This window comes from Pectinophora gossypiella, chromosome 5 (assembly GCF_024362695.1).
Source record: "Pectinophora gossypiella chromosome 5, ilPecGoss1.1, whole genome shotgun sequence".
Lineage (NCBI taxonomy): Eukaryota > Metazoa > Arthropoda > Insecta > Lepidoptera > Gelechiidae > Pectinophora > Pectinophora gossypiella.
The window spans coordinates 7,929,092-7,944,912 of NC_065408.1; the positions used below are offsets into that span (position 1 = coordinate 7,929,092).

Genomic DNA, 15,821 nt, shown 5'->3' on the forward strand with positions numbered 1-15,821 from the left:
CTCTTCATGCATAAACTATTGGATAAAAATTGGCAGAGAACGAAAACTTTTTTGACATGACTTACTTGGCCGAAGAAGATCGAAAACCAACGATAGGGTGTTTTCTAGGGACATGCAGTGGGTAGTGAGATAACACATCCGGACACCTCATAGGAACAAAAAAACCTCGTTTTACACAGACACTACACATTGACGCTATTGTACACGCGCATCTGTGTGTGTGACGTCTGACGCCCATACGATTGAAGACTAAAGTGGGACCGAGCGGGGGCGAGGAACTTAGCTCAATCGCTGGTGGGGAGCGGGGAGTTTCCGTTCTATACGTAGTATTATTCCTTATTCTATGGTATAGATAACCGAAATCCATGTGGGTGAAGTCGCGGGCTGGGAGCTGTCTTACATTTCAAACGCTTTTATCGTAAATTAACCAACGTTGCACAGTCACGCCTCTAGTAGGTTGGCAAGTACATAATAGAATTATAACGCCTATCAAATATCATAAACCGGTTAGTATTTTGAAATAGAATTAAGACATTTCAAAGTCTAGATTTCTTTTTTCCGCGAAAAACACGTTTCAGTTTCCTCCATTCTATTAAAACATAAAAAACAAAGTCACAAGTTAAGAAATGGTTTATTTCGTTACTTTACCAAAAATTTGCTGTGTAAGGAAGGTAAACCCGCCATCGTGTCTTTTCGTGAAGTAGATGCCTAATATAACTCGGTTATAATTCCGTTTCTTAACAATTATAAAATTCATAACTATCTATTTGAGTTTCTCTTTTAGTCCCAGATCAGACGGGAACACATAAACTCCATTTTATCGCCGACTGATAACGTAATACTACCTGAGCACAAAACGTTTTAAAATATATACCTATATTTTCACTAACGCAGTTGGCTTGACAATATAGACGGGGATACAGTTCACAGTTATCACGATGTTCTCACAGAAAGCCCGGTGAGCCATGGGTACTTAGTTCATTATGCGATGAATGTACCCAAGATCGTCGGAAGTGGAAAAACATGGAAGAGGCCTACGTCCAAAATTGGATATCAATTTAGGCTGATATAGATAGATCGATAGGTACCTCTGACTACTCCAGTTGTGAATATAGTCGTCAGCTATGTTATGTGTTATATCTACCTGGGTATTCAGACAAACATTTCGTTTATGAATAGGTAGGTAAACTTCGAGGGTCATATTTTTACTTATCAGATATTTAGGTACTTCCGAGCATTATTCTCATCCTACCCTTTGGCGTTGTGGGAACTAAATCTGAAGATAATGTACTGAAACCCACGTCTAGTTGGGGCCAGTGACCACTGAGGGTCGCTTTACATCATACATACGGTCGCATGAATGCGCGCCGTCAGATAACAATCTCCACGGGTTTGTAGGGAAGTAATTAGCTAATTGTTATGTATCCGTGCCTAAACGTGTACAAATTGTCGGACTTCCGTTTATATATAGATGTATTTCTTAATACTTTATTGCTTATTATTATAATAATTACAGGATAAAATTATAGGACGGACCTGTCTAGTGCTAATGGGACAGGACGTGCGAATAAGTATGTGGTAAATGAGGAAACTTAAAGATAAGTCAATAAATCCGTGATAGCCCTGTTTGCAGAACAAGTGACTTACATTATTGTATCATGGGTTCGATCCCGGGCTTTTATGAATGAATTCAAACTCCTAAATCGAATTCACAGTTGAGATGATGTTATGTCCCAGGATTTGTGACCGGTTAATGGCAATAGGCTCTCCCCCTATTACATGGGACTTAACAGAGCTGGCGAGGAGTGTACACCCCCTCTTACATGTATTCCTTCTCGGGGATACAGGAGTAAAGCTATGTTATGTTTAAAAATAGTGACTACTCTTCTGGACAACACTTGGTGCAGGAAACCAACTACCCGCAAATATACTTACCTACAGATTGCAATGTAGTGTCACCAGGTTGGTAATTCACCTCACAACCCACACGATAAGAAGAAGATCAAGTACGTCCCACAACAGCTAGGAACAGACGGAGGCCTGTGCCCAGCTTATGATGGAGATCATGCTGTTCTCCTATGGGGTCATTATGAAATAAATAAAACCGAGTTAATCGAGAAAGAATTGATTTCTTACATTGATACTATAAGCTACTACATACACAATACATACAAAAGTATTTAAATTGGTAATGGTGCTAATTCCTGTAAATACCATCTAATTTTATTTTAAGTTATATCTGTCATTTTCTTATCCGCCGAAAAGAAAAGGGACGGGTAATCGACAAGCATAAAATTTATGGAACACACGTCAATTTTAAGCACAAATCTAAAACAACCGTCTAAAAATTTTACATCAGTCAATAACCCGACACAGTTAGTAGACAGCATGTCAAACGGATTGAATACCAGTGACGTACCTTTTTGATTCGATCGGGTTATTCATTCATTTACTCATTCTTCCTAAAATTAAGAGCTGTGAATCATCCGTCCCTTTCCTTTTCGACGGATATGAAACTGACGGATATAACTTAAAATAAAATTAGGCGGTGTCTGCAGGAATCGGGGCCATTGTTATGGTAAAACATTCAAATACGTAAGTTAAACTTTCTACATGCGAGTACAATTATATTCGATTTTGCTTAAGTAACTTTTAATTGAAATTTCGTTCTGGTAATGTTATGGTATACCAGTAATAAAATTATGACACAAGCTCGACACAAGTAAGTAGGTATTATGGTCGTTTGAATACAGTCGCACTGTGGCACACATTTCTTGATTACAGCTTCAAACTTCGGAGATTGAGTTCTTAGTCCAATAAAGATATTGCTTATTTACTAATAGTTTATCACTATACTTTTTGCTTCGCTGCGTCTATTGTTCTTTTTCGTTTCTTGTTTGTTTAATTACGTTTGTGGCAATAGGCAGATAGTTTCACGCATCACCAATGCTGCAAATAATGTTCAGGGTGCCTAATAATACTTATCTAACGTTAAAATAAAACAACGTTGTCGGTGGAATAATGTGCCGGAGGAGACCTTTGCGGCGAATTGGCGATCTTATATAAAATGCGAGCGCGCCCGCGTCGCGGCCATTATTATGAACGGTAGAGCGCAGGCGCGGTGCTGTCGGAATCTATAGCGACTACACTTTACAATAAAAAATAATAATTAGTGTTGTGCCCCATTTAACGGAAACCCGGAAGACTGAACGTTGATGTAACAGTGTAAATTATTTGAAAAAAATCTATGATGTGGCAGCCATTGTTTTACGTAAGTTATCATTTAAAATACCTATTAAGCCTACTTTTAATTACCTAGAAAGAAAATTTTCGTTGATTGTGGTAATATCAAACTTTTATTTTATTAAGTAATCTTTGACAACATAAAAATTACTTAATGCATTAGTTCAACTTTCTTTCACCGAATTTTAACGGATTTAGGTACCTTCCTACTTATTATTTCAAAAGCTTTAAAATTTATTTTAGTTTTATGTAGTTCAATCACCAGTATTAACATAATACAATGATATTTATAATAGGAAACTGAGATCGATTTGTCGGTTGCGTGAAATTAGACTTTCCAAAAAAATGCTTTCTATTACATGGCTCATTATTTAGTAACACTGATCAGTATTTGAACTAAAGTTTGAAGTAGTATTTACATTATAAGTAAGGTAAAAAGTTTCGCTTATTGAAGGGCGTTGCCATTTGCGATCGGTTTCTTAGACAAACCTTATTAGTTTCACTTTCATTTAAACATCTATTCACTGTCTCTGCTATCGCTCGAATTTCTACACCTTATTAGATTACAGAAGTCCGTAAAATAGACTCAAAAGTGATAGTGGTAGCTGCGAATTATCTGGTTTGAAAATTACACTATTGAGATAGAGACCCGTCGATAACATACTTACTGTAAATTAACTGATATTTACCGTTGAAAGGGATTTAAACGTACACAGGTGTCCGTCCTAATGTGTACCTTCGGTAACACCTCTGCTTATTTATTTAGCCGCAGTAGGCCTTTACCTATTTTCGGTAAGTAAGTTACCTCTATAGGAAAATAGGCAGATAGGCTGTTAGCATTTAGTTGTTACGAGAAGGTATTAAGATATATTACGAATATACCCGCTCCGGTATTTACCCAGCCCACAACATTAGCTAGGTTGGTACTCATATTCAAATTATTTATTTCGGAAACTAGTCCATATTTTGTTAGAAACTACAGATTCGAAAGACGACAACATAAAACTACTATTCCGTCGTTTATTATTTGTAGCTGGAGCTTAGTTTTTTTTTTAGCCAAGGCGAATGACCTCCACCCAAGCCCTACTAACAAAAATAACGTCTAGAAGACTGTAAAATGTAAAGAGTAAAGTTAATGCTCAGTTAATGTTTGTAATGTACAAGTAAAACATTTGCAAGCCGACATAACTGCAGCTTATGTTGACCTCAAACAGAAATAACATCTGTATATAATATAATAACATATTCTGGCAAATAAGCGATTAATTTGACACATTACATTATCAAAATTGATTAAAAAAGTGTTAGTGACATCGTAACGAAAATTTTGGGGGATGATTCAGACCATGATTCTGAGTTGATATCAAGTGGAATTCCCCGTCACAAAATTATGGAATTGAAAATAATAAAAAAGAAAACACAAAAATTTTCATGATTTTTCCGACAGGATATACCACTATTACCAACTCAGAAACATGGTCTGAATCATCCCCCAAAGTTTTCGTTACGATGTCACTAACACCCTGTATATAACCAACGATTTGGGATTGGTAGGTATGACCTCTTGATCTAAAGTTAGTTAGAATCGATTACTATCTATTATTGTTTATTTTACGTCAAACTGAAGGTAACAGGTAGATGTCACTCGATTGCGATCAATCTAAGGTGGAAAGCCGGCGATCATTTCATTGAACTAGAATTGGTCACACGATACGGCGATTACATTTGTCATGTAATTAGATCCAGGTAATTTTCTATTTCATCGATCACAATTTGTGCATCGCGTAGATAGACTCTCTTACTATTTGTAATCAATTCCAAACAAATTACTTACATACGGTTCACTGGTCTTTGTCCGGCGAAGTAGTTAATGCCATCTGCGGCAAATCTACAATAAGTCACGTCAGAAAAAAAGGTTCACTGGTGGGCACAGGCCTCAGGAGGACAGGAGGGGGTATGGAGAAATGAAATGAAAATTTATTGTAATAAATGTGGTAGGTATATAGATGGCAGTAATGATTTTAGCATTCAGTATATTTAGACATACAATAATAATTAGATAAGGTACTTACAACTAATTACAAATATACTTAGGTATCTAAAAAAAAGCGTACTCCACCTAAATTATCTATACGTTTAAAAAAAACCTACTTAATTTACGTGCTATCTATTGACAGTTATAATTATTTCTATTGACAGTTATAATTATTTTTTCTTTTCTTTTTCTAATATAGCTATGTGTATACTCAAACCTGGTATCCTGCTTTCTTTGGTCTATATTTGAGTATGGTAGGGTAACCTGTAATTGTAATAAGCTGTTAGTCACCTAAATAAATGAAATAAAATTATATATTTAGCTCCAGTCTGCAATCACTTTTAATTATCGTTGTTGTAAAATTAGGTAAATATGGAATTCAATAGTAACTGGTTACCATCGCTATTTCAACTACCGGGTGAGAGCCTTCAGCGCTCCCCACTTGTCCGGCCATAGTTAATGCCATCTGCGGCAAATCTACAATAAGTCACGTCAAAAAAAAACAAAAAAAACGCCATTTCAACGCCTCCGTGGTCCAGAGCGATCCTCACGATCCGGAGGCCCCGGGTTCGAATCCGGTGGGGACATATCACAAAAATCACTGTGATTCCTAGTTTGGTTAGGACATTACACGCTGATCACCTGATTGTCCGAAAGTAAGATGATCCGTGCTTCGGAAGGGACGTTAAGCCGTTGACCCCAGTTACTACTTACTGATGTAAGTATGTAGTCGTTACATGAATCATGTCAGGGGCCTTTGGCTTCGGCTCAGTAATAACCCTGACACCAGGGTTGATGAGGTTGGTATTCCACTCACAACCCACACGATAAGAAGACCATCGCCTATATAATTATTTAAGTACGTTACATATATGGTCGGGGTAGCAAAGACAAACTCAATAACGCCCCGAACTGCTTATGATCCTGGGTGTGACACATAAATATATTTGTCATTATTTAGGCATCTTATGAGCTATCTGCCAACTTAATCAAAACTTGGAAAAGTTATCAAAGAAAGACGATAATAATAATAATAATGCTGTCCTATAAGATTCCAACTTTGCCAAGTATTGAAAACTAATATAATTATAACTTTTATTAAATTGAACAACCTTTCTATTTGTGTCACCTACGCACTTTATAAAGTTAACAGATTTGATTACATTTATAGGTATCGGATGGTGAATATTAATATCTACCGCAGATTTATCTTAGCACTACGTTACAAAGGTATCGCTTACGATCGCGCTATTGAAAGCTAGGCTTTCTAGGGCAGATGTAGAAAGTCAATAACAAATATCCTGCTCCATTAAGGCCTGACCACAAAGACTACCTACACAATACTGTTAGCCTACATTCCGGAGATTTAAACCAAGTTGCGAATATCAATTATCATTTGCGATTTACTGTGAAAGATTCAGTAGGCGGGTGGTATACCGATACCGGTTAGGTACGGTCACGACTACTAATATGTATACACTTAGAAACCATGTCACATTAACTTTTTTGACAAATTAAACCGTAAGTCTCATTAAATGTCAAATATGATAGTGCGACAGGGTTCTTAAGTGGGTACATGATATTGCTCATGACTGTACCTATCTAGCTAGACAAACATTGCTGTTCACGCTTCACTTCTCTTCACAAAGACTTAACGTGTATCATATACATAAAACCACTTCTGTATCCCTTTGGAGTGGGTGCAGTCACCAGTAATCAATAAGGGAATCCGCAGCTGGCGAAACTCAACAATATCAAAGATACCTAATGATCAGATTAGATTAATCTAACGAGTAGTACTTCTCTTCTATCGTGTGGACCCCTCAACCCTGGTGTCAGGATTATTATTGAGCCGCCAAAGGCCCTTTACATGATTCACGTAACGACTAAGTACTTATAATCAGTAACCGGATAAGTAGTAATCGGGACCAACGGGTTAACGTGTCTTTCGTTCCGAAGCACAAAGAATCTATATAGAATACTATCATAAACAGTAATTGCTAATGCCAGGTCTATTCGCTTATTTACAAATAACGAATACGATAGTAAAGGGAGTTTTTCTAGATTATGATAACGATGAAATAACCTATCAATATATACTAGATATAAGTAATCTATCTTAAAATTCTGCGATATCAACGGCAGGTTAAAATCCGTTCGACTAACAGTATTTTTAAAAGCCTATCCAATAAAGATCGCCTGGCGACACGCAGCAACTGCCACGTGTAACTAATAATTTATCACTCTTGCCTACTCGTGGCTTCAGTTATGAAAGTCTAGCGAAATGGACAAGGCAAGGAAGTTGACAGATAAGTTGAATAAAAATTACAAAAAAAAACTTTAATTAGAAATTATAATAATAAAAAAATAACTTTATTCTGTTTATGGATCACGCGCTACGGTGGTACCTACAGAAACGTCCAGTAATGGTTTTGTCATTCAAACTGACAGAAAAATATAGTATGAACTATGAAACTGTAACATAAGAGCTTTTGTTAGTAGACGTTTATTAGCTAGGCCTACTTCAGACACACTTTGAGTCAACAGCAGTTGCAAGACTAGAAACTATATAAACAACAGAAGAAAATTAATAAGTAACACAAACCTCTAATAACATCGTTATTCTAATATAGTTAACTTAGGAAAATGAAGGGTTAAAAAAATATATACCTACCCGCACCCTTCTTCGCCAATAACCATTAATGTCGGCCGAGTTTTACGTAGATAAATCTTCTGGATTAATTATGCGCAAGTAATAAAGTATTGTTCACTTGGCGTTTATCCATTTATAATAATAAATTTTGTAAAAAGAGAATTGGACTCACACATCGAGAGGACACACCCGAGAATATTCCAGAGTATTCGAGGGGGCAGTGCAGTACCAGCGTACAAAGGAGAACTCAATCGATGGAGTAAATAACGCAGAGTAAACTTGCCTAATTACACTGCACTTTAATTGTATAGAACCAAAAATATTCATACATAAATTAAACAGCCTATATACGTCCCACTGCTGGGCACAGGCCTCCCCTCAATCAACCGGAGGGGGTATGGAGCATACTCCACCACGCTGCTCCAATGCGGGTTGATAGAGGTGTTTTACGGCTAATAGCCGGGACCAACGGCTTAACGTGCCCTCCGAAACACGGAATCATCTTACTTTTTCGGACAATCAGGTGATTCAAGCCTGAAAAGTCCTTACCAAACAAAGGACAGTCTCACTCACAAAGTGATTTCGACAATGTCCCCATCGGGAATCGAACCCGGTCCTCCAGATCGTAAGCCTAACGCTCTAACCACTAGACCACGGAGGCTGTGTAGAACAAAAACTATAATCACCTTGAAAAAAAATACATTTTCGTATAAAGCGGCCTTTATACTTTACTTGTCGTTAATTTTATTATTTCTTGGTAAATCCACTACAATTAATAATAATCTGAAAATTTCAACTGGCTACCAAATATGGTTTAATAGATACAGTCCCTTAAAGTTACGACAGACGGACGGACAGAGAGCGTAGGATTTGTAGTTAGCGTAGGGTTACGGTAGATACGGCACCCTAAAAACGGCAGTAAAGTGTTGTAAGTAGTAAGTTTTCAAAGATAGGTCAAGTTTGTTTACTTGTCTTGCACCATCTAGCTACAGGAAGAAAAGGAGAAAAACAAAGATTTGTTTCCGTAATATATACGCTTCATCACGCTTGGATCACCAGAACCTTTTTTTACTGTGCGACTTCTCGGCAGTTCTGGTCAGTTTTTGCGTAACTGTGTGAACTATAGGCCTACTTTCTGTCTTAATAAATGGCTTTTCTTCAGGTATGTATGCATGCGTTTAGTTTAGCTGTAAACGGAAAACGCGGCATTCTTGTTGTTTTCGAGATATCAAGTTTCTCATTGTTTTTCAATATGTTGTCGGCGCTACCCGGCTACCAAGGCGACGACGCCACTATATAGTAAATTTACATAACGTCGTCATGCAGCGAATGTAATCGTATATATCAACTTTTATTGCGCTGAAACGACAGCCAGTAATAGAGCTTTTACGTTTATCAAGTCACTAGGTAGATAAGATTATTTATTTGCCATAAATGCAGTGTGACAGATGTTACAAAAAAATATAGTTTACCGTGCATTTAGATTACATAAATCATGCAAAATTTATAAAATTTAAAATATAAAAGTGTCAATACAAAGGTCCTATTATGAAATTAGTTGTTGTACAGATTTAAATAAATGTCATTAAATTAATTCACATAAACCAAATTCAAATTAATAAAAGTCAATAAAAATTATAGAAAACTAATTAAATAAAAATAGAAATATAACAAAATTATTTTAGGTATGGCTAGTATTAACTAGACTTGTAGGTACCCTACTTGCACTTCCCGTTATCTAAGAAAAACGAAAGTGAACTCGTAAGCATATCGTTTACCGCACCAGAAGAGCTAGAAAACAGGTAGTCTATATTTAGAACCTAGATTCTGTTTTTTGATAAGATTATATCATCGCTAAGCCGCGATCCGTAACTCTGGAACACTGTAATAGGATTATGTCGCGGAAGTTACCTACTTACAGACGAACTTTTGCTTGTGTTTGCCAATTTTCGGCGTGAAGGTGACTCGAATACGAGATATATTACAGAAAAGTAAATGTAATTTCCCGTGAGCAGCGTGACTATTATATTTCTTGAGTTATGACACCTGTAACGAAATCGCAGCCGTGACAAGTTGACTTGTTATTGTCCGCGGCGTTGCGTGTTCACTCGTCTACTTCACAATTCAATAAAAATACTTTAATCGTGTTTGCAATCAGCTAATAGTTGATATTGTAGTTTGAGAAATGTTTACCTATGTTTGACAATAATTCAAAAAATAGAAAGCAATAAAAAGATATCGGCTACAGCTATTGAATATTGTTTCTTGAAACTCATAATTTTTCGGATCTTACTTCGTCGTTCATAATATAGAAGATCCTTGCTATTTCAATAAATATGGTAGATACCTACCTGAGCTTTATTATTAATATTTCACTTTACTTTGTAGCGAAATATTTAACATTTAACGATACTCTTTATTATTCAATAAATTGTATGTTAAGTCCTCTGCTTGACATCTAAATGGGGCTTGAACCAGCAGATACAAGTTTTAGTTGGTACTGTTCACCACAAAGAGAGCAAACTCTCGATCGAAATGTTCGCAATGACCGTACTAGAGAACTACTTTCAATACTGCGCTTTGATTAACAAAGTCTCTATTTATCTTTCAAACCGTGATGTAACAATACAATTTGTACTACGAAGCGTAGGTATGTTATAATATGTATCGACTATCGACTTGATGTAAATAGCGGAAGTAACGATATTAAGCACCTAATTAAATATGTAATAAAATGCAGTATAATTGTTTTATTAGGTGCTCGTACTTGATTGACTCGCGTAATAAACATTATGTAGACAGAGGCGCACGTAATAGCCAGTGGATATTACACACTATAAGTGGGCGCCACAAAAAGTTTGGACACGTAACTAAAACTGTATACTTCTAAGTTATGTATAATTCGCATGGCCAGGTAATATTTGCTAACAACATTTATACATAAACTTACTGGGGCTGGCAGAGGCACAAATAATAAGAAAGATCAATTGCATCCACTTTTAATACGATGACGTTATTCTAATTGACAGTTCGGTAAGGTACTTAGTTCACCTTGCGATGGATGTAACTCTGACTACCCCAATTGTGATATAATTGTGAGCTTATGTTATGTGATGAATATGATGTACCGCCATTATGAACCGTATGGTGATAGGTGATCAGCCCATCGTCTATGTTATCATGGACCACGGTGCAGAGAAGACAATTTTTCTGTCGGTTTTAACGATATGCCGGAGAAGATAGCCAGCTGAACGCCTTTATATAGAAGCATTATTTGTTAACTTTTCATGCAACTTGCACGGTGCATGGAACGAGACAAGTGCACATGGTCTGGTGCTCCCAGCTAGGCAGCTGAACGTAAGCACGTAACTCAAATAAAACGACGCGAGATAGAATCGTGTCTCGCGATTCATTGCGCTCGTCTATAGTCTGTTCTAACCTTAATACCTTTTTTCTTCTAATATACTTTTTTCTATCATTGTGACACAGTTTTCTTTAATTGGAGATTACGTGACTTGATGTAACAGAAAAACCTCTTCTATTTTTTATCGATGTTTCATTTAACCGGCAGTTAAGCAATTGCGCTTTAACGAACCATTTTAGTTTGTAGGCAGACTGAGAAAATTAGTCATGTGTATCGTTTTGATTAACGCGACATTTTTTTTCGTAATGAATTGTGCATTTTTGTTAATAGTATTAATTTATTCCAGGTGTTGCCGCTAGCACTCTCTACATTGGCGATAAGGGTACCAGTTGACGGAAAAGAAGAAAATGCAACTGAGCCGGCCACTGCCGATAATAAACAGGACACATTCTATATACCTGACGAAGCGAGTGTGGACAGTTACCTCATACCTCCAGACCCGCACAGACCCATAGAAGTGTTACCGGATATTATCGTGACACCTGCTACCTACCTCTTGCCACCGTCGCCGGAAAAACAAATAGATTACTACGCGCCTACGGAAGCCGGCGACCAGACTGATTGGTATCCGATAGCTCAAGTTCCACATGAGAGCACACCAGTAAATCTGTTGCTACCTCAGCGACAACCTGATGTAATACCAATTTTCCTAACTAACAACCAGACGTTAGAGATACTGGGTAATCCGCGAGGAGGTAAAGCGTATTACGGCGATCATATCGCTATTCCAGTGCCGTCTAGACAACTTGAGCCTCCACTAGAAAATGCTCCAAACGATTACATTTTCACTGGACCGTCTAACGAACAAGAGCTGCCTTCGACAGAAATAAATCAGCCGTTTAATATCCCTGCGCCTGAACATCAAGTGCCTGTCAAACCTCATCGAAAGAACCCGAAGAAAATTATTAGCTCTCACTTCAAACCCGCTGAACCTACTCTATCTGTGCATCTCACTCCACCGAAACCTCTGTCACAGAAGTATAAAAATCCCACAAAACTATACCCGAAAAAGGTCACCAAGGGATTCCAGCCCATACCGATTCCGTTAGCTGAGTTCGCAGAAGACACAACTGAGGTACCGCGGGCTAAGCCGGTAAAGCCGTTTAAGCCTGTATCGAGCGACGAAAGTGAATATTATACACCTGATGAGAAAAATGTCTTCCTGTACAAACAAGCTGAAGAGAAACGGAAATTGAAGGCTGAGCATGAAGCCCAGGTTAGTTGATATTTTCTCATTTACCGAAAAAGATGGATATATTTTTTCGCCACTGAAAGTACGCATAATTTGTTTTTCAGTTACAGCAGCCGGTCGCTGCGGCAGAGGACACATATGGCGTTAATGTTCCCACAGAGCAAGAAACTTCTGAAACAAACTACAGGCATCCTGGACGTATGTAGTGTTGTATATTAACTTTGTTGAAATAATACAGATAATATCTGCATCGTTCTTTAGTCAGTTTGCCGGGCAGAAATAGTTACGAGTAAATTCTAAGAAATTTACACAAATATTTATTAAATTTTGTGACTTGTGTATTTAAATGACCATACAAAAAATGTATGAATTCATATTGATTAATTAAACTCTTAAAAGGTTTTGAACTTCTGACTCTTGTCAAGCCGGGATGAGTGTGCCACTCCGGGAAGAGCTGCGGGTTCGAATCTTGCCCGAGTCTTTTTAAGTGTTTTGTACCTTGTTCAGGTAACGTGTACCCCGCTCCCCTGCGGCTTCCTCCCCCGCGAGCGCCCGCCTCGCCTCAGAGGGCAGCCAATGCGCCCACGCCGCCGCCCGGCGACCGCACGGAATTCCGTATGCATGGCATGAAGGGACCCCATAGTTACCAGTTCGGATACGACACAGGAAAAGGGTTAGTATAAATGATTTTTAGGGTCCCGTAGCCAAATGGCAAAAAAGGAACCCTTATGGATTTGTCATGTCTGTCTGTCCGGCCGTATGTCACAGCTTTTTAAGATATACACTGTTGATTATTTTAATAGCACTTACCTTTGGTAACTCACGAAGACAGCGTAATCGAATTCTGGACTCGGACGGAATTCGAACTAGTGACTCGATGTCAAGCCAGGACGAGTGTGCACAACTGAGTCCTTCGGCCTCACCCGTCATCATTTTGAATAGTAGTAGAGTTTGATTTTCCCGCACGAGGGCGCTCATTGAGGCGGTCAAGTTGGTAAATGATAACTAGGTATTGTATGTGGATAAAATATAGGTACAAGTCCAGTACAATGCCATTCGGCTTATTATACAGGGCTTGTACTGAAAACCCATTAAGGGATTACGTCGTGTTTCATCACGCCCGATTACATATTTGACTACTATACAGGGTGTTGGTGACATCAATATCAAGTGAATTTTCCATCGCAAAAGCGCAGAATTGAAAATAATTAAAAATACTAAAAATAAACATGAATATTGCGACGCAAAATTCCACTTGATATGAACTTAGAATCATGGTAGGATGTAATATTACCGATATACCCTATATAGTAGATATACCTTCTCAATATAGGCTAGGTCACATACCCCCTCCCGACCCGTGGTACAACTGCGACGTCCAACTGGTTGTACTACGGAGAAGTAAATTACCCATAGTTCAACTCCGAAATATATTTCTCGGGAATGTGGGTTTCCTCACGATGCTTTCCTTCACCGCTGATCACGTGATAATCATTTATTTTATTATCAAAACATGAATTTGAAAAAAACATCAAAATCATTGGCAATAGAGAATCAAGCGTTCTACCAACTGGGCTACCACGGGTACATTTATGCAGCGTAATTATAACGGATAAACTTGTTGAAGGTCAATTTAAGCTAAGTGTTTTTGGTTGATTGCAGAAAGAATCGCCAGTTCCGTTACGAAGAGAGAGACAACGACGGGCGAGTGAAGGGACATTACGGCTATATGGATAAGAACGGGAAGCTTCGTGTGGTGAACTATGACGCTGATCCGGAGCACGGCTTCCACGCCGAAGCGCCCACAGATGCTCAATGATAGACAATATTAGTACAAGGATTACGCTTCCTTGCCACACATAGAGGACGTATTCATTCAACTACTGACGGGTTCCTAGACGACGGTAGGGTGACGGGCGAGTATTGATAGTTGCAGATAATTCACCAAAATAGCCTAATTCTAAAACACGTCATTGACATATCGTTGACGTAACCATTGTTCCAGAAATAGGTAGGTACATACACAGACGAACTATTGCGTATAACGGATTAGCAACAATATTTCATTTGCAATATATTTATATCACAGATTTTTTCAGTATTGACCGTCAGTAGCCACTAAATACGAGTTTATAGTGCAACGTTACACTAGTTTTAGACTATTAACACTATGTGGTTGGTACTTCTACAATGAAGATACCAAAGTCATCAACGTGTGAAAAACGAATGCATCCTACTTTGTTATTTTTTTGCTTAGTATGAAAACAGTTTATTTAAAGTTTGAAATGCGGGACATCACAATAGATTATAAGGCAAATGCTCCTTGCTAATTAGTACTGACGACTTTACGAAGGCTGCATGAAGAAAAGTTGGTTGCCGTATTAAGTACATAAAGCAGATAACTGACATATATATGAAAAAGTTTACCTATATGTCAATACAGACTGAAATGACCCAATTTAAAATTTACTTAATTAGTTGATACCCACACGCGTCATAATCTAAACCTCGGTTAGAGCCGTGTACCGAAAAACCGCATCAACACCACATCGCAGCACATAAATTGCTATGTTCGTTCGCTGTAGCGTAAATTGTATCACCACCAACTACAACATAGTTACCTAGTTGTATCACGGGTAGGTTATAATGTTATATCTACCGGAACAACTTAATGGATATAATTATGTGCATGGGAAGTTGTGCAACTTACCAATATGGTCGCACACAGGATTGCGAGGATAGCCGTAAACATTGTCAATTTATGGAGCCAACGTTTTCATGCATAACTTACCACGGATTTCCACTAACTTACAATCTTGGTACGTACTTCTTTCACTTCGTGAAGTTTTCAAAAAAGTCAAAACACCTCCTAAGTTTGTGTCGTCTGGGCGCAGAATGTCCTATTCTCAAAATGTCCTTTCTCAGAATGTCCTATTCTCAAAATGTCCTTTCTTAGAATGTCCTTTCTCAAAATGTCCTTTTCTCGAAATGTCCTTTTCTCGAAATGTTCTTTTCTCGAAATGTCCCTTTCTCGAAATGTCCTTTTCTCAGAATGTCCTTTTCTCAAAATGATATTTACAAGGAAATATCAGGAAATAAAAAAAAAATAATTGTAATCAGTCAGCTTCTTTATTTTCAAACAAAATAATCATTAAGTAATTCTTATAGTAATTGTTCAATATAAATCATTTGCTTATAAATAAATCAAATATTTATTGTTTAATTTTTTTTATACGCAAAAGTTGATTTTTATCAAAATATTATTTTATTATTT

General features: G+C 37.6%; 1 protein-coding gene across 1 annotated transcript; it reads left to right on the forward strand.

Moving 5' to 3' along the window:
• Positions 1-3,106: 3,106 nt before the first annotated feature.
• On the forward strand, positions 3,107-15,423 carry LOC126366741 (uncharacterized). Its single transcript, XM_050009975.1, has 5 exons — positions 3,107-3,271; positions 11,642-12,571; positions 12,652-12,745; positions 13,055-13,220; positions 14,210-15,423. The coding sequence occupies exons 1-5, from the start codon at positions 3,248-3,250 to the stop codon at positions 14,364-14,366; spliced, it is 1,371 nt and encodes a 456-aa protein (XP_049865932.1). The 5' UTR covers positions 3,107-3,247; the 3' UTR covers positions 14,367-15,423.
• Positions 15,424-15,821: the final 398 nt, after the last annotated feature.

Coding starts and splice junctions, on each gene's coding strand:
- LOC126366741 (XM_050009975.1), top strand. CDS start 3,248: ATGATGTGGCAGCCATTGTTTTAC. Junction 3,272..11,641: donor TGTGGCAGCCATTGTTTTAC/GTAAGTTATCAT, acceptor AATTTATTCCAG/GTGTTGCCGCTAGCACTCTC. Junction 12,572..12,651: donor AGGCTGAGCATGAAGCCCAG/GTTAGTTGATAT, acceptor TTTGTTTTTCAG/TTACAGCAGCCGGTCGCTGC.